The sequence below is a fragment of the Eleutherodactylus coqui genome, chromosome 3 (genome assembly GCF_035609145.1).
Source record: "Eleutherodactylus coqui strain aEleCoq1 chromosome 3, aEleCoq1.hap1, whole genome shotgun sequence".
In the NCBI taxonomy this organism is placed as follows: Eukaryota; Metazoa; Chordata; class Amphibia; order Anura; family Eleutherodactylidae; genus Eleutherodactylus; species Eleutherodactylus coqui.
This window is the reverse complement of record NC_089839.1, coordinates 146,846,655-146,866,165: the sequence shown is the minus strand read 5'-3', so window position 1 is coordinate 146,866,165 and position 19,511 is coordinate 146,846,655. Positions and strand designations below refer to the sequence as shown.

The 19,511-nt window shown below is 45.3% G+C and overlaps 1 protein-coding gene across 3 annotated transcripts in view; it reads right to left on the bottom strand.

The window, feature by feature from the left end:
• ATRIP (ATR interacting protein) overlaps window positions 1-17,083 on the bottom strand; it is a 38,784-nt gene extending 21,701 nt beyond the window's left edge. For 2 of the 3 annotated variants that reach the window (XM_066596271.1, XM_066596273.1), the window contains exons 1-6: window positions 16,967-17,083; window positions 14,481-14,889; window positions 13,849-13,943; window positions 11,529-11,699; window positions 10,540-10,643; window positions 2,123-2,283 (exon numbers count right to left, since the gene is read on the bottom strand). In XM_066596271.1, coding sequence (XP_066452368.1) covers window positions 2,123-2,283; window positions 10,540-10,643; window positions 11,529-11,699; window positions 13,849-13,943; window positions 14,481-14,871 — 922 coding nt within the window. In that variant the 5' untranslated portion in view covers window positions 14,872-14,889; window positions 16,967-17,083. The remainder of the gene's footprint in view (window positions 1-2,122; window positions 2,284-10,539; window positions 10,644-11,528; window positions 11,700-13,848; window positions 13,944-14,480; window positions 14,890-16,966) is intronic. The other variant, XM_066596272.1, reaches the window with a different exon arrangement.
• Between the last annotated feature and the right edge of the window lie 2,428 nt (window positions 17,084-19,511).

Below are 19,511 nucleotides of genomic sequence, written 5' to 3'. Positions count from 1 at the left end.
CTGTAGGAGATTAGGCCACTAATCTTTGAAGTGGAACCCCATTAATGTCTATCCTAATACATTATACAAAAGTGTCAAGAAATTCACATTGGTGGAAGACTGACCAATTACATCCCTCATCCCCATTGATAGATGTAAAAAAAGGGCTGCAAAGTGTAATTTATCTTCATTAAGGAGACATGAAGACGGTCCTATGATTTTAATGGAATAGCATTCATGAGAAATGCACCAGTAAATCTTAGCAATGGTAATATCAATTTGGATCACTAATCTCCATCATGCTGAATATATTATAGCTGGGGGTATTTTTCTCATTATAAAACATGAATATTTAACCCCTTAGTGACAGCCCTATCGTAAAACTACGTCCTGCTGTTGCAGGACGTGTATGGAGGGAGGTAGCGCCGCTATCTCCCTCCGTACAGCACGGGCATCAGCTGTTTGTTACAGCTGACACCCACGGGCAATAGCTGCGCTCGGCCGTTCGTGGCTATTAACCCTTTAAATGCCGCTGTCAATTCTGACAGCGGCATTTAAATCCCCCGAACAGGCACTGGAACATTTTAACTGTTGATCCACTGTTTTCCCAGACGTTATCTGAGAAGCCCTCTGTGACATATTGGAGATCCCCCAATTTGAAAGAGAGACTGGTTAAAAGTCATTATGGTGGTCATAAACAATGCTATATCTTTGGAAATAGGGGCCCCAAATGGGGCAATAAGGCCTGTGGGAGACGCTTGGCTTATTCCAATATAGAGGACACAGATACGTTTCGTAGTTCTAGTGGAGACAGGATGTTCAAAATCACCCACACCATTACATGCAATACCACAGGGATTATCTATTCTGGCCAAGACAAGTGAGTTTAAGAAAAGAATAAGGGAACATGTCCTCAGTATAGAGGCAGCAAAGGATGAACTAGATAATAGAACACTGAAGACCATAAATGCCGCTGTCAATTCTGACAGCGGCATTTAAATCCCCCGAACGATGTTCGGGGGTCCCGCACGGCCCCCCCGCGGTGAGATCGGGGGAGCCGTGCAGGTGTCATGGCAGCCGGGGGCCTAATGAATGGCCCCAGGGCTGCCTTAGCAGACTGCCTATCAAGCCATCCACACAGGGTGGCTTAAAAGACTGCCTGTAAAAAAGCAGTATGACGTAACGCTATAGCATTACATCATACTGCAGGAGCGATCAAAGCATCGCATGTTAAAGTCCCCCAGGGGGACTTCAAAGTAATGTAAAAAAAATAATCAATAAAGTTTTTTTAATTGTTAAAAAGTTAAAAAGTTATAAAAGTTTAAATCACCCCCCTTTTGCCATATCCATTATTAAAAAATCAAAATCATAAAATAAAAATATGTATTTGGTATCCCCGCGTCCGTAAAAGTCCGATCTATCAAAGTAGTGCATTATTTTTCCTGCACGGTGAACGTCGTCTGAAAAAAAATAAATAAATAAAGAACGCCAGAAATACACTTTTTTTTAGTTACCCTGTATCTCCCAGAAAAAAACGCAATAAAAAGCGATCAAAAAGTCGTATGTATTCCAAATTGATACTAACGGAAACTTCAGGACATCCCGCAAAAAATGAGCACTTGCTCAACTACGTCGACGAAAAAATAAAAAAGGTATTGCGCGCACAAAATGACCGCAGAAAATAATTGAAATAAATTAAATATCTTTAAAAAAAATAAATAAATAAAAGTACTACAGCAAAAAAAATACTATGCAAGTTTGGTATAGTAGCAATCGTACTGCCCCATAGAATAAAAATATCAGGTCGGTTTTATTGCAATTTGTGTGCTGTAGAAACAGGACGCACAGAAAGATGGTGGAATGTCGGTTTTTTTTTCCATTTCTCTCCGCTAAGAATTTTTAAAACGTTTTTCAGTAAATTATATGGTACAATAAGTAGTGCCATTGAAAAATACAACTCGTCCCGCAAAAAACAAGCCCACATACAGCGACGTCGATGGATAGATTAAGGAGCTACGATTTTGTAAAAGGGAGTAGGAAAAAACAAAAATGGAAAAAAGCAAAAATGCTCCGTCACTAAGGGGTTAATACTAAAGACAGATAAACAATTAAAAATATTTCATGAACCAGTAAATAATCTTACCTGATTTAACCGAAAGATGCATATGCAGAGGAGACACAGGCACGTGTGCTTTAAAACTGGTATTGGCCCTAAAAGACTCTTTGGTGGGGAAGCTCAACTTTCCTGGTTGTGGTGAAGGACACGATTCAAGCTTTACAGTCACAGAACAACTCTTCTTGGGGCTGAATTGCAAAAAAATAAAGAATACACAGCTGTTCAATGTGAAAGTCAAGAGGAGGCCATGCTTACACATTCAGGATTTAATAAGAATTTAAGGGGGCTATCATTCCAAAATCGTATATCACCTAGCAACAGGGTAGGTGATAAGTATAGGACCGCTGGAGGTCCATTCCTAGGAACTTCAGGAATCACGAGAACAGCACACTCCAATTTCCCTCAGTGAAAGTAGCAATTGTGCACAAGTCTGACCACCGCTTTATCCTCTTCTATGGAGATAGCAGAGAAATGCGCTCTCTGCGAGTTCCATAAAGTAAAAACAGTAGCGATTGCACATGCATACCACCATTCCATTCACTCTGGGGAGTCGGGGGGGGGGGCACTGTTCTCTTGATCCCTGGAAGTACCAGCAATCAATCATTTATTCCCTAGCTTTTGGATAGGTGTGTAAATAATATTGGAGGATGAACCCCTTGAAGTGCTGTGGATTCTTCAATTATACTTGGTGTCCATCACAGATCTTCTATGAGCACATAAGAGAATAATATGGTGCACGGTACATATTCTATATTTGATAAGGATTTAGGTGTGGATGTCACATCCAAATCTTCATCAAATCTGCTAAAAACTCTGCAACAATACGAGGAGATGTCCAGATTGTGACAGGAAATCAAATGAGGGAGACAGGGATAGAAAAGTGTGTTTTCGCTGGTGTGGCCCTTAAAGGGGTTGTCCCGCGCCGAAACGGGGTTTTTTTTTTTCAAACCCCCCCCCCCGTTCGGCACGAGACAACCCCGATGCAGGGACTTAAAAAAAAAAAACGCACAGCGCTTACCTGAATCCCCGCGCTCCGGTGACTTCTTACTTACCGGTTGAAGCTGGCCGCCGGGATCTTCTCCCTCGGTGGACCGCAGGGCTTCTGTGCGGTCCATTGCCGATTCCAGCCTCCTGATTGGCTGGAATCGGCACGTGACGGGGCGGAGCTACACGGAGCCGGCATCCTGCACGAGTGGCCCCATTGAGAAAAGAAGAAGACCCGGACTGCGCAAGCGCGTCTAATTTGGCCATTAGACGCCGAAAATTAGACGGCACCATGGAGACGGGGACGCTAGCAACGGAGCAGGTAAGTGAAAAACTTCTTATAACTTCTGTATGGCTCATAATTAATGCACAATGTACATTACAAAGTGCATTATTATGGCCATACAGAAGTGTATAGACCCACTTGCTGCCGCGGGACAACCCCTTTAATGACACGGCCTATTTTGGCGTTGAGGACCAAGCGATTTTTGGTATTTTTCCATCTCCATTTTTCAAAAGCCATAACTTTATTTTTCCGTCGACGCGGACTTATAAGGGCTTGTTTTTTGCGTGGCGAGCTGTAGTTTTTAATCGGTGCCACTTTTGGGTACATAGGCTATATCGTAAAACTTTTATTATTTTTTTTATGATAACAGGGAGAGAAAATGCATCAATTCTGCCATAGAATTTTTTTTTACAGTGTTAATCATGCACCATAAATGACACACTACATTTTTTCTGCAGGTCGGTATGGTTACACAATACCAAAATTCTTATTTTTTTTTAGGTTTTTACACTTTTTTGCAATAAAAACCCTTTTTTTTGGTAATCTTTTTTTTTTTTCTCTATAGCTGCATTCAAAGTCCTGTAACTCTTTTATTTTTCTATGTACGGAGCTCTATAAGGGCTTATTTTTTGCGGGACGATCTGTATTTTTTGTTGGTTCCATTTTGGGGAATGTACGGCGTTTTTGATCACTTTTATTGCATTTTTTGGGAGGCAAAATGCTAAAAGTTAGTATTTTGCCTCTGTTTTTTAGCGTTTTTGTTGTACAAAATAAAAAGCGTCTTCAACTTTTTGCACACGTCGCTACGGACGCGTCAATACCGAATATGTGGGGTTTTAATTTTTTTTTTTTTTTATGCTATTAGAATGTTTTTTTTAACATTTTTCTTTTCTTTTTTTTTTTTTACACTATTTGAGTCCCTCTGAGGGACTTGCAGCACTATGCCTATGATCGCTGTCATAAGGCATGGCAGAGCTACTGCTCTGCCATGCCTTATCGCTTATACAGCGATCATAGGCATAGGCAATACAGGACGCCAGAGCCTGGTGTCCTGTTGCCATGGTGACAGGCCGGGCTCTCGCGATGACATCGCGAGTGCCGGCCGGAGACACAGAGGGAGTGCGCTCCCTCTGTGAACTCTTTCCCTGCCGCAATCTACTTAGATCGCGGCAGGGAAGGGGGGGGCCATCTCCGATGCCACCCCCCCCCCCCCCCCCCCCCCGCCCGCTGTTGCAGCGGGAAGCCGGCTGTGACTGACAGCCGGCTCCCGCTGCGGGATAGCGCGAGATCACGTATGATCCCGCACTATCCCCGGGACGTACCGGTACGTCCTGTTGCGGGAAGTACCAGGCTCCCAGGACGTACCGGTACGTCCTGGGGCGGGAAGGGGTTAAAGGATAGAGGGAAATTGGGGTACTGTCATATCTTGTCTCCACCATGAAGAATGGGTGGACACAAGATGAACGCCCACAATTTGATTGACTGCAGCTGCTGATGTTCTGCAGGAAACCCCATCATCAGCACCACTGTGGAGGGGATGGGAGCGGAGCAGTGACTTCGGTACAAGGCGCTGGCACTCCGCAACTTAGTGGGGCAGGAGGAGGCAGCCATACAAGGGGGCCGCAAAAGAGTAGGTGGTACGTGGGAGTAGCCGCAGCGTGCAGTACCGTACGGCGGATTTCAAAAGGAGAAAGAGGACGAGGAGGCACAATGCGGTGAGGCTTTGGCAGTCCCACAGGCTTTCCAGCCGACTCAGCAGTAGAGTGGTACAAAGCAGTGAACCTCCCTACCTGAGTGAGGTTTACGGAGGAGCGGCTTCCCGTAGTACTGCCTGTTTTCAACGGCACAGCGCTGCAGGGTGCCAGCCCAGTGGGATGAGCCGAAGCACCTTCCATTAGCACCCAGCAGCAGCTAAGTGGAATAAGGCACCAGCACTCCCTAGCTGAGCCCAGGGTCCGCAGTAGCGCCCATCAGCAGCTGCAGCCAATCAAATAGTGGGCGCCCTGTGGGTGTTCATCTTGTCTCCATCCGTTCTTCATGGTGGAGACAAGATACAACACTACCGTATACTGGAATCAAACGGAAACTAGCACAGACCAGAAGCTAGGTGACTGCTGCAGCCAGTTAGAGGCAGCAATGCTACTTTTCAGAACTCCTGAGATGAAAGTGCCCAGGATGTGAGCAATGCCGTGGCAACTGACTGTGGCAACTGACTGTGGCAACTGACTGTGGCAACTGACTGTGGCAACTGACTGTGGCAACTGACTGTGGCAACTGACTGTGGCAACTGACTGTGGCAACTGACTGTGGCAACTGACTTCTGGTTTGTGTTGTCAGAGCTGCTGCAGTTTCTCAGGGGGAGAAGAGGAGAGGCGAGTACTGTTTCTTTTGTTATTTTATCGCATGCCTGGCAATGTAAATTTTTTTTTTACTCTATCAATCCCTTAAGAGAGGATTTAAAAAGAATTTTCTTTTATGTAGCACATTTTAGCAAAGTACTGCTTTCAGGCTGGGTTCACACATTACAGCAGAAACTGCACCAACATGCAAGTTGGCACAGTTTCTAAATTGGGTGCAGTTAAAAGCAGTTTGCTAGTTGACTGCTACATACTTGCAACACCATGTTTCCAAGGCCTCGTTCACATGAACGACATGGCATCGCTGCTATAAAATTGCAGCGATATCGCATCGCACTCAATTTGAAACCGCATCAACTTACATGTTGCAGGGTTTCATTGTGGATCACATCATCAGCACAAAATAGGAGAAGCCATAAATCCAAGGAATGGACAGTCTTTGGGTTGCTAACAGCCAGCTTAAAAATGCGTTTTCATTTATGTTTAGATTTTCTCAATTTTGTTTTGTTACTTGCATTACCGTTCTGCAGACACTGGTGATAGCTTTTTAGCTGCAGAAGTACAAGTCACTGGCGTACGGTGAGGGGAAGCAGGGGTCGCAACGGCGAACCGGCCCTTGCACTGAGGGGGCCCCAGGGGCCCCGCCATATTCAACGTGCACAGTGCGGCGCTGTCGGCCGCATGATGGCTGAGAAGGGAGAGCATAGGAGAGACGGGAGGCAGCGCCGCAGGTCGGCAAGAGCAGAGGGGAGAGCTGTTACACGTGGAGTCGGCAGCCAATTACAGGCTGCAGACTCCCACGGCGCGCGGCCCTCCCACTGATAGGCTGCAGCTGTGAGTGGTCACAGCTGCGAGTGGTCACAGCTGCAGCTGTGAGTGGTCACAGCTGCAGTCTATCAGTCTCTGCCGACCAGCGATTACCAGGGGGAGGGGCTAGTGCGGCTCTACTCGCCTCACGAGCGATCCATGCAGTCGGGACAAGACACTTCAGTAGGACCTGTGGCTGCAGATCACATGACCAGGCTCTGGTCATGTGATCAAAAGTCGGGACTTTCCATTATAGGCTGCCCGGACACTGCTGCAGAGGCGAGTAGAGGAGGATTTGTAATTATATATGTATAGCTTGTATAAGTTATAGCAGCTGTGTGTATGTATAATGTGTGTGTATATATATATATATATATATATATATATATATATATATATATATATATATATATATATATATATATATATATATATATACACACACATATATATACACACACACACAACCAGTATGGAACATACCACTATATACAGGGGGATATACATCCTGTATATAGTGATATGTACCATGCTGGTGTAACCTGTAAATAATTATATATGTGCACCTGGTGTAAGTTATACATCTACTGTATATAGTGATATAGAGCATGCTGGTATAACCTGGGTGTCTGCTGTATATAATTATATATGTGCAGCTGGTATAAGTTATACATCCCCTGTATATAGTGATATAGACCATGCTGGTGTAACCTGGCCCAGTTTATATCAGCATGCTCTATATTACTATATACAGAATGTATAACTTATATCAGCTGTACATGTATAAATATATAGAGAAGATATCCAATCTTGGGAGGTTTCACATCTGCACTGGGGAAGTCCGCTTTCCTGTTCCGTTTGGGGAGCAGGAAAGGAGAATCCCTGCGGAAGAACGATCCGTCTGTGGACAGAACCGAATAGCGCCGGAAAGACTCCATATTTGGTGCCGGATCTGTGATCCCGACGCAGACGTGAGACCGGCCTTACACCAGCATGGCCGATATCACTGTATACAGGAGATGTATATACTTATACATCTCCTGTATGTCCCATGCTGGTGTAACCTGGAGATCTCCTGTATATAATTATATATGTACAGCTGGTATAACCTGGGTATATACTGTATATAATTATATATGTACAGCTGGTATAACCTGGGTATATACCGTATATAATTATATATGTACAGCTGGTATAACCTGGGTATATACCGTATATAATTATATATGTACAGCTGGTATAGCTTTGGTATATACTGTATATTTTAACACTTTACACACAACGGAAAAACTCATCATAAACCTGCATGCCGTTTAAAAACCACATGTATTGCTTGAATCCACGCGCGGTTTATAATACTGCATGCGGTTTTTGGATGGGATTTTAATTGTGGTTCAGAAATGCAACAAAATCCATGCACACAGTCTTAGGCCGGCTGCACACAACCGGGTCGGATTCTGCATGCGGGAGCCCGCAGCGGAATCCAACCCTATGCCCCGCTGGCATCCGCGCATAGCTGTAATTTCTTTCTTTTTTCTGTACTGCGAATGGTCCGCAAGGTGAGCCGTCGGACCCGCGCAGTACAGTTTTTTTTCTTTTAATCACTGACTTTCCATTGCAGTCGCTAGGAGATGACGCGGGTGCCTGCGACTTTTCCGCAATGTCAGGGCGGTGTGTCGCACGGCTTACATTGAGTTCAACAGAGGCCGTCCGTGCAGAATTTGCACTGAAATAGAGCATGCCATGATTTTTCCTCCGTGAGCGGAAAACCGCAATTGATTTCTGCTCGTGTAGAGGAAAAATGCTTTTCCATAGCATACTATAGGCAGTAGATTCTGCAGAATCCGTAGGCAGATGCCCGCTCCATATTCCGCAATGCAAATCCAGTCGTGTGCAGCCGGCCTTAGGCTACTTTCACACGAGTGAGTCTGATATTGGGCCGTGAAACTATGCCCATATCACACTCGCCAACGTGTTCTGTGCACACGGATGTGAGGGGTTGTTGTGTTAAAACCAGCTTACATCACATCATCATATTCTCGTGCAATGCAGATGGGGAAAAAAAAAAAAAAAAACGCTCCTGTGTATGATCGCATTCAAAACAATGGGGTCATATTCATGTGTGATTTGTGTGTCTTGCAACGCACAAATCTCGCACAATTTACGCGGCTGTGTGAAAGCGGCCTAGGACATTACCAACAGATTTTTACGTAGTCAAGGAAAGGAGTCATGATGAGAAGGCTTGCACACCAAGGGGCTACATCAGGTTTGTAAATTAGCATGGTTTAGGCATAGGTACGGGTACAGATGGAGGGGGGGCCCAGCGGAACTTTTGCACCCGAGCCCCTTAGCCTTTAGGTACGCCCCTGGTACAAGGCTTTGCATCCCCTACTTACATTTTAGGGTGCAGTCTGCAAATGAAATCACTAATAGCTGGTCATATAGTTGAGCTGTCAGCCACCATGAACATGCACGCTTGCCTAGGGTACTTTTACATGGAGCAAGAAATAATTTGCCTGAACAAATAAGCAAATCATGACAGTTTGCCCGTGCATTCAGTTTAAACACAAAAGATCAATTGTTTATTTTCTTTTTAAATAGTTTACTGTACCAGTGAATTAGAATGACTAAATGATCGGTGTTTGAATCGAACGTTTAGCAAACGAGCCAACGATGACTTTCGTGCTTGCATGAAATCAACAATGAGCAAACAATAATGATCAGCATTTTCTACATGCTATCTTTAGAGGATGAGCGGCAGAAATAATCATTGTGATGAAGCTTACAAGGTAAAATAAATTACGAAAAATCTGCTCTGCTGTTGGAGGGGGTCGTCTTACACGCCGGGCATACAGTGTGAGAAAAAAAAATAAAAATCAATACTCACCTCCCGCAGCGCTGCTGCAGGCTGTTGCTCACTCGTGCACGCCGGCAGAGCATTGCTTTATGCAAGTGGGGCTTGAATGCCCCGCCTCCAGAAAGCTATTGCTCTGATTGGCTAATTTAGTCTGCCGTTAGTGAATCACAGCCATTCACCGCCACGGGAGGGGAGTATTGATCCCCCCCCCCCCTCACACTGTATTCCCGGCATATAAAACAAAAAGTCAGGGGTCGTCTTATATGCAGGAAAATACGGTACCTTGAGACAGTGCAAAATATATTTCAATGCACTAGCATACCATAGTTTCAAACCAAAGGCTCAGGCACAGCGAGTATCAATAAAAAAACAGAACAAAAAACAGGAATACTAGCAACCAGAGCTCAGCTTTCATTTCTTGAACTAGTTAAAAAACATTAAGCTGTACAGCAATTGGTACAAGAAACATGGCCAGTTGTTGGTTCTTATAAATAAGGGTTCATACACATCAGATCAGAGCTCAGTGCAAGGAATTTGCATGGCTCCTTGGTACAAAGCCACACAGTCTCAGCTCCAACATATAGGCTGTGTGTACTGAAATATTTTCCCATAAAAGCAATGCTGCTAGAAAAGTATACTTGTGTACATACAAGGTGTGAAGGAGCAGAGCAGCTTTTTTCTCCAATTCATACAACAGAGGACTCATGGACCATTATAGCAGTCATATTATGTCTCCATCCAAAACGGACCAATAATACAGATATTCATTAGACCAATGGATTTGTCTTCTGCTTAGAAGGGTTGCGCTACTTTTTCTGCAGGAAGCAGACACCTCTGTACACTGCACACTGGCCTGGGTTGGCACTGCAGGCCAAGTCATTTACTTCAATAGGACTCAGCCTGCAATACTAACCCAGGCTAGTGTGCATTGTACTGAATAATGGTCCTTTTATATGAAGAGAAGATACAGAACCTTCGTCTGAATGTTCATTCTATTGATCTGCCTGTTTGAAGGCGCCGCTGATCATCTGACAAACAAGAAAATCGTCTGCCAGTGTAAAAGTATCTTTAGAAGAGAAATGTTCTTTTTAACTATTAAACACAGTGTCAATCACATTTCTTACCTTAACATATGGTATTAAAATGTACATACCTAATCTGTGTTAGCACTGTTCGCTGCTCACAGCTCTGCAGTTTTGTCTTTAATTCAATCATCTCTGCATCTTTAAATTCCAGCTCCGATTGCAAAGACTGAATCTGTAAGAAAAAAAAAAAAAAGCTAAACACTGTAATATTAAATTAAGTCAATATAAAATGATTAATATTCAAAAAAACAAAATGTGGACTATGCCTGACAACATGAGCAAAAATTACTTGCAATGGTATCAAAATTTAAAAAAAACAAAACACAAAACTGTTTAAAATGGGTTTTCCCCATTACTTCCTGATTGTTGCTGACCAGGACATGTGACTGCTGCAGCCAATCACTGGATCAATTTTAAAGGTTTACCGAGGAAAATAGGCCATCAATCATTGATTGGCTGGGGTCTGTCGCTCAGGACTCTGACTGATTAGCTGATTGCACCCGCAGTCAGCACCTCAATTACACAGGGATCGGAGCAGAAGTCTCTGCTCCGACTTCAGTGTAGTAACCAGCGCTTTTAACTTCATGTGCAAGTCTTACTTAAATGAATGCCCCACAGAATTGCCACGCTTCCATGGCCTGCCCGGTGACCAAATTTATTGCCAATAGAACATGTATGAGACCAACTTCGACAGCCTATGAGTTTGTGTGATCTACAGGCTCAGTTACAGTCAATGCAGACCGATACACGGCAGGATACCATACGGAACCTGTATGCCTCCATGCTGGCCCATATCACATCTTGAATCCAAGCTAAAGGCAGTCCCAACAGGGTCCTAGAGCCTCTCTTTAAGTGTTCCGTTTGCGGCTATAAATTATGTTTTTGCTCTAACATTATAGTAATCACTTATATTAACGTTACAATCACACATACAAAGTTCTATTTAATTCCGACAACTCCTTCTAGGTGCTTTTTATTTTATTTACAATGGGTTTAGTACTTTTTAAATACAAAAGATATGAGCACATCATTGTTACTTTCTAAAGAAAACACTTACCTTTTTCAACGTTTCTTTGTTTTTCTCACATTGCATTTGAGTCTTCTCTTTTTCTAACACCGCATGAGCAATTCTTTGCTGTTCAAGACTAGACTCTGTCTGACGCAAGACATCGCGCAAAACTTTAATCTCTCCATTCCTGAGTATAATCTCATCCTGCAGCACCTTCAACTGCAAGTAAAAAAATAAATAAAACTAACAAAGAAAACAAAGAACAAAACTCAGGCTGCCTTCTTCCCACAATCCATGTCCAGTTTGTAGAAAAAGCTCAAGACAGGCATTGAGAAAGTCCTGAACTTCTTTAAAGGAAATTTATCAGAAGATGACCAACTGTATACCGTATATACCGGCGTATAAGGCGACGGGGCGTATAAGACGACCCCCCAACTGTCACCTTATACGCCGGTATACAGTGGAGAAAAAAAAAAAAATCATTACTCACCTCCCCCGGCGTTCTGTCGCGCTCCGGCAGGCTGTCGCTCGCTCCTCGCCCCGGCGCAGCATAGCTTTCTGAATGCGGGGCTTGAAATCCCCGCTTCCAGAAAGCTAATACACACGCCGGCAGCCATGACATCATTGAATGGCTGTGATTGGCTAAAGCACACGTGGCTTCAGCCAATCACACTATTCAATGACATCATTGAATGGGTGTGATTGCTAACACGTGCGCCTTCAGCCAATCACAGCCATTCAATGATGTCATTGAATAGTGTGATTGGCTGAAGCCACGTGTGCTTTAGCCAATCACAGCCATTCAATGATGTCATGGCTGCCGGCGTGTGTATTAGCTTTCTGGAAGCGGGGATTTCAAGCCCCGCATTCAGAAAGCTATGCTGCGCCGGGGACGAGGAGCGAGCGACATCCTGCCGGAGCGCGACAGAACGCCGTGGGAGGTGAGTAATAAATTTTTTTTTTTTACACTTTTATTTTTTTGTGTTACCGGCGCATAAGACGACCCCCGACTGCAGAGCAGATTTTTCGCGGTTCAAAAGTCGTCTTATACGCCGGTATATACGGTAAATCAAGTATAAGGCCTAAAGTCCACTTGCACACAGAAAATCCGAGGATGAATTTCCGCAGCAGAATCCCTGCGTGCATGGGAACAGGGGGAGCAAAAGGTAATTATACTCACCTGTCTGGATGCTGCGGCTCTCCACTCAGTCGCTGACGGATCTTCTTTTTTCTGGCCGGCGGATTTGCTCGGCACTCCGACAGTGTGCCGTGCACACTTTTTTTTTTTTTTTTTAAACTCCTGCTCTCTCGATCTCTCTGGAGATCCTCAGGAAAATGGAGCATGCTGCAATTTCTTCCCGTGCGTGCGACCCACACACCGGGAAGAAATCACATTCGCATGCTTTTAGCTGCTAATGCATCCCTATAGGCAGCAAAACGTGCAAATTTTATAAATAAAATCTGCACGTGGACATTGGGCCTGAATGTTAAACATTTTTTAAGAATTATTGTTGACTTTTTTCTAATTTTTGGTGCAAATAATGTATTGTAAACATGATTTAAAAAAACAACTAATATCCTGCAGTTTTTACACCAACCACTAAGCCCAATACCAGCCTCTCGTGTGCAGTCTTGCTGGTTTCTTTTTTTGTTTAAATTTCCCACTGTCGCTTTGCAACGGCATGTATAAACGCTGCCCATGTGCAATGTAATTATGCGCGTATGTACAGTGTTGATTGAGCGCCAAGAGAACAATTGGTTCTACGGAACGTAATACACGGCGAAATAAGACATGCTGCGTTCTTTTCTACATGCGTAGTATATTCAATGAATATTCGCAAGTGTGAATGGATCAATAAAATTCAATATAATTTCATTGACTCCATTACACTGTAATAAGCAGTAAAATTGAGCCTGGCCTTACACTCATTTAGCAAAAAGGAGCAGCTTTTTAATTTTCTTCTGCTTGTTCTCCTTTAGGGCTAATGCCCACAGACGAATTTCTGCCACAATCCTCGCGGCGGAATAACGCAGCTATTAGGTTCTATTGAACCCAATAGCTTTTCTGCCTGTCTGTGCTTACATGCGCAATTCTGCTGCGAATGGTCTCCATCGATGTTGTATTAATGGAGACCGCAGAAAAAAAAGCAAGTTTTTTCTGCGATCACCATCGGGGACTCCCCCTGGTGTAAATCCACAGGCGTATCCCGCTCCGTCCGTGGGCATGAGCCCTTAGAAAGATTTCTAAACAAAGCCGTTAGCATCTCCTGCTAATATAACAGTAAACTGATCCTATGCACATCATGTCACTAGAATAAGTGTCCGTAAAGCAATACTTGAAGAGCAATCGTTAAAAAAGGATGCTTACCTTCTGTTTTAGATCTTCATGTTGAGCCCGTAACACATCAGTAGCAGAGTTGTCATCATCACTACACGAGTCTATGAAAACAGGATTTGTAGCACCTAAATATAATGGGATGCTTTCAATATAATTAATACAACCACAGCCCATTTCTTATAGGTTTCCCAACGTTTGTGAGAAAAGGTCACAAGGTTAACCCCTTTGTGACTGTATAACAAACACATCATCATGGAGTGTGTGGAGGATGTATGAAGCGGGCTTAGGAGCAAAGCACGCTCCATACTGTGTGTGTATGTTCAACAGCTGACACCCACGTGCAACAACTGCAATCATTGTCAACTCTCACCACAGACATTTAATCAGAACTACAGTGGCATATTAAGGATTAACAATTGTGATAGGTGTTATCTCCGATTATGGCACTTGTGGCTGGGTGTTGGCGCTCAAGGACAGTTGACACCTACAGCACAGAGTGGTCTGAGGTTCCAAGTCTGCTCTATACGACACCCACTATACATGTACAGAGAACGATGGGTGGGTGGGGGAGGGGGGGATTTATAACCCATCGTGGAAAAAAAAACAAAAAACAGATGATTACACCAGATCAACATGCACATAAACAATTTGTAATTATATACTCAAGGTATCTCTTCCTCGCTTTGGCGGTGCAGGTCTTTGCGGCTGTAGAAAGGTTTGTCGATTGTTTAACATCACATTGCTTTGGACATGATTTGTACGACTGTTTGGAGTCCCAGGGTCCTGTGTATAAGCCTGAGAAGCTATAATGTCAATTTCCTCCAAATCCTCAGCTGTGAATTCTTCCCCGTCAGCAAAACTGTCCTCCATAGCTTTAGACTCAGTAATGTTCACTGAACAGTATCTCTTTGATGGAGGATATTTTCCTTGATCACAGCAGGAAGAATGGACACATTGGTATACTGCAGGGTGGGAGCTGTCATTAAACCTATTTACAGGGTACAACGCAGAGAGGTCCCTTTTCTTTGCTGCAAGCAGGAGGTTTATTGACATAATGTGCCAGCTGATCCCCTGTAAGAATAAGCAGAGCAGAAAGTTTAAACTATAAAAATCTGAAAAAAATTCAACTTTGGTGCAACTTTACTGAAGACACTGGATCAAAGTAAAAATTCTTCAAAAGACTTTGGGCACCTTTGCACCAATTTATTTTTGCTGCCTGTCCACGGGCGTTGCGGTATTCCGTGGCAGAGATCCGACGCGGGATACCGCCACCCGGTAGCAGGAGTCGGCAGCGGATCTCCGCCATCAGCCTATCTGACAGATAGGCTGACCGCGGAGAATCGTGGTAAATTCGCAGCAATGATTCTCTGCTCATGGACAGGGGGGAAGCACTCTCCATAGCAATGCTATGGAGAGCTTTCACTGCATTCCCTGCGGCAGGATTATCACCGCGGGGAACGCAATGAAAACCTGTCCGTGGACAGGCAGCCTTAATAGAAAATTATGCAACTTTCTAAATGGTTTGCTTTAAAAACGTTCCTACTATTTTTCTGTTGTAGGGTCTGTAACTCCTGAATATAGCTGGCTGTGCTGCTGCTATCTGACAGCAGACTGCTACTCTCCACTTAAAGGGACTGTCCCATGAAGAAAACCTGTTCATATTTGACAGGAGCGATGATTCGGTCCTGGAGCAGGTATGCAAGCATACCACTTGCTTGCATACCTTGCTACATATGTAAGCCTAATAGGAAAACGAGCCCTAACCCTCCAGAGCAGCCACAAAAGTAATAGACCTTGCACTCCCTCAGTGCTGTGTGCCAGCACATTGTTGCAGACGCTGTAGCAGCTGTCTGCTCGTTTCTGCCCTCCAATTGCTCACAGTCTGGGCGCTGTCCTGCGTGGGAAATGGAGCAGAACGCTGCTTCCAGCCTCACGCACTGCTCCGCTGCCTCTGCCGATCCTCCCCAGCCTCATCGGTGTCCTCAGGCGCCTCTGCCAGGCCTCAGAATGGCACTGTCCTCTGGCGCCGCCGATCCCAGCCTTTAAATGGCATTGGCCGCTGTGCTCAAGAGCCACGGCTGGCAGCCTCTGAACAGCACTGTGGCTCCCAGTATCGCCACTATCTCGTGCCATATCAGAACTTTATTCGGGGGAATTAAACACGCCCCCAGCCAATCAGAAGTTAGGGGTGTGAAAATGTTGTTTGACAGCTGTATTATGTCACCACCCCTTACTTCTGGTGGCGACATAATACACCAGAACCAGAACTGAGTAAGCCGCTGGTAGCCCCCCATCTGTCAACATACATAATCCATGCAGTAACATTTCAAGACGTCAAGGTTCCTTTGGGATTCCAAAAGAATTTTGAGCTGTACTCAGTTTCCCTTTTAAGATGACAAGGTTCATCAGGGACCATTCTCAGGGTACGATCCCCAAGAGCAAGATGGCCTCAAAGTAATTAGGGGGGGGGGGGGGAAGAGGCCTAGATGTAAAAAGAGTGCGGTGCCTCTGGAGATATACACGTTTAAATCTGCCCTGGTCATCACCAAAGCTGATCAGGGGGTATCATTCTGCCATCACCACGTCCTCAGGCAGAGAGTTCCATGGTCCCACTGCTCTTACAGTAAAGACCGCACGCGGCCGGTATCTCATGCACCCGGTCATGCATTGGGTTCCTGATGTCATGTTTTTTTAACATTCTTATTTTCCCCTATCTACTTGTACGACATACATGTCATTGTGCATGTCGTACGCACCCAAAGACAACAACGGGGCACTAACACAAGTGTAACTGCATCACTGACACCCAATGTACGACGGCCATCACCGTGTATTACGTGAGTGAACTACGCACTAACTACACTTGCGGCTGCATCCCATTCAATCTACTGGCAGGGCGGGCAGCTGGTGGGCACACAACTGGCTGTCTTCTGTTGGGTTTAGGGCACCAGTGGGCACATACTGCGGTAGGTCCAGAGCTGCCTGTACAGGCAGTGCTCCTGGCGCCGCACACAGGTCACCACAGCATCACCTCATATCTTCCACACATGGCCCTCAACATGCTTTCCTGTCAGAAGGAACTGAAAATACATATTTAATAAAACCCTCTATAGCCAGAGGCAGAATGGCTGCAGGACGGCCCCGGTACCTGTCAGAGCGCCCCGGCTCGGTGGATCAGGGTCCGGCCTGCACGTCTGTCAGACTTTTCCAGTCATGTTTTGGCGCCCGCACACTTCTGACTGGGTCGGTGCGACGCAGGAAGCCGACAGCCAATCAGCGAGCAGCTTGTATCGCGGGCATCTGGAGGAAAGGCTCTGCGTGGAAAGGAAGTTGATTGGTTGTCGCCGCGTCATGCGCGCGCTCAGCTGTCCGTAGTGCTGCAGCCCGCGCGCTCTAGGTTACCTCACGCGTCTCTTCTCCCCGCAGCGGACACTATACGGCTTTTTGGAAACTGTTTAGTAATAAGGTTTCCATATTCGTGGCAACACAAGTCTACTTGCAGCACACAAAGCCCTGCCCCCCCTCCTCCTAGAATAAAGCAGTTTTTTAGGATTTTTCTTCAAAAATAATAAAAGCTTATGTGTTTATAGACAAGCTGCGCAAAACCGCTGGTAAAACGCTGCGTTTCGCCGTGATTTTGAAAGTTTTTGAACGTATTCTACAGCGTGTTTTTTAAAACACACCCCATTATTGTGATTGGTGATGAGGAGCGCTAAAACGCACCAAAATACAGCAAACGGCGTTTCAAAATCGCAGCGTTAGAAACGCCATGTTCAATCGCTAGTCTTAGAGGTCAAATCATGAAATCAATGGAGGCATTTAACAGCTTTTAGGGCGGCATTTGAAGCGTCGTCCTGAACACTGTAAATAGCGGTGAATGTAAGGCGGCTCTCACACAGCGCCCTTTTTACCACAATTAGGCCGCCTGCAGACGGGCGGGATTCCCCGCAGAATTTCCGCCCGTACACGCCTGCATAGGATTGCATTACAACACGCAATCCTATGCAGACGGCCGCGGTTTGTCTGCGTGAAATCACGTGCAGAAAACTAACCGCGGCATGCTCTAATTCTGCCCGGCAGCCGGCACATGAAAGAGCCGGAGCTGCGGGAGCGGGTGAGTTCCGTGCTGCTCTCTGCAGGCGCTCGCAGCCAGATCCGACCCGGCCGTCTGCAGGCAGCCTTAGCGTGGGATTTCAAGCGCTGCCCCGCAGAACAACACCCTCATTGATTTCAATGGGGCTTTACAGACGAGCCCTCGAACACAGCATTTCTAATGCCACAATTTTCAAGCGCCGGTTTCTCTATTTTTGTGCATTTGACAGTGTTTTTTTAACGCACTTCATCGCCCATCACAATGATGGGACGCGATAAAAAACACTGTCAAACGCAGTAGAATGTGTTCGAAAACACTTTGCAAAAATCACAATAGAACGCTGCGGTTTTGAACGTGTAATTTGGTAAGCCTTAGAGCTCAGTCAGACGAGCGTTATTGTGCACGCATATTAGGCGCGTTTGCGATTCGCATCTATAAGAACCAATGCTTTCAAATGAAAGCGGTCACATGTACGTTTTTTACATGCAAATAAAATTCGCACCTGCAAAATCTAGGACATGTGAGTTCCCAGTCACGTGCTTTTTTTGTACACGCAATGTGCCATTTGTTTCCCGCGCCGATAATGTGTGAAAAATTAGCCTGTCTGACTGAGCCCTTAGGGTGGCCTAAATCCCCTAATATCCTGTTTCCCCCTCAATAAGTGTCTTATATTAATTTTAGCCCCGAAAGATGCGCTAAGGCTTATTTTCAGGGGATGTCTTATTTTGCATTGACTGAGCGCCGGTTTGTATGCGTTCAATGGCTGTTATTGGCTGATCGCCCGCCATCGCTGTGTGGGGGAGGGATTTTTGAACTGGCTGAGCCGCAGCGATTACTCACCCCCGCTCAGCTAATTCATACAGTAAATGCATGAAGTGATGGCTGTGATTGAGCTTGAAGAACCAATCACAGCCATCAATTCCTGGAGGCGGGATTTATGAATTTCATCACCAGAAAGTGATGAAGTGAGGTTGTATGAGCTCTGAGGACTACGGGACCCGCGTGGAGCTCCGGAGAGCAGTGGAAGGGACCTGGATGAGCCTTCAAGATAATGTATTCCTTTTTTCCTTTTGTAATGCAGCTAGGACTTATTTTAGGGGTAGGTCTAATTTTGGGGGTGGGGGTTATATTTCAGGCTTCCCCAAAAATCGTGAAAAATCAGGGTTGGGCTTATTTTTTGGGGAAGCACAGTAGCACAGGGCAGGCACTCCCTTTATATCACACACCCTAGTTAATAAAGCAACAAGGAAAATTGGCGCATTGCACCAGGCACGGGTTGCCCTTACCAGCATTTAGGGGGCACAGACTTATATACTTTACAGTAACAGGTCAATTTATGAAAAAGGAACAGTAGCAGTCATCATCAACAACATGGCAGCTCTTTACAAGAAGGCTTGTGTTATCTTGACAAGCTGAAGATGCTAAAGGGGGGGAAATGTTATGAATGCAAACTGATCTCCATAAGGCCGCCTGCAGACGAGCGGGTCGGATCCGGCAGCGAGAAATCTCGCCGCGCGATCCGACCCCAGAGCCTGCAGGGACGAGCGCGTACTCACCCGCGCCTGGCGGCCCCGGCTCTTTGATGTGCCGGCTGCCGCGC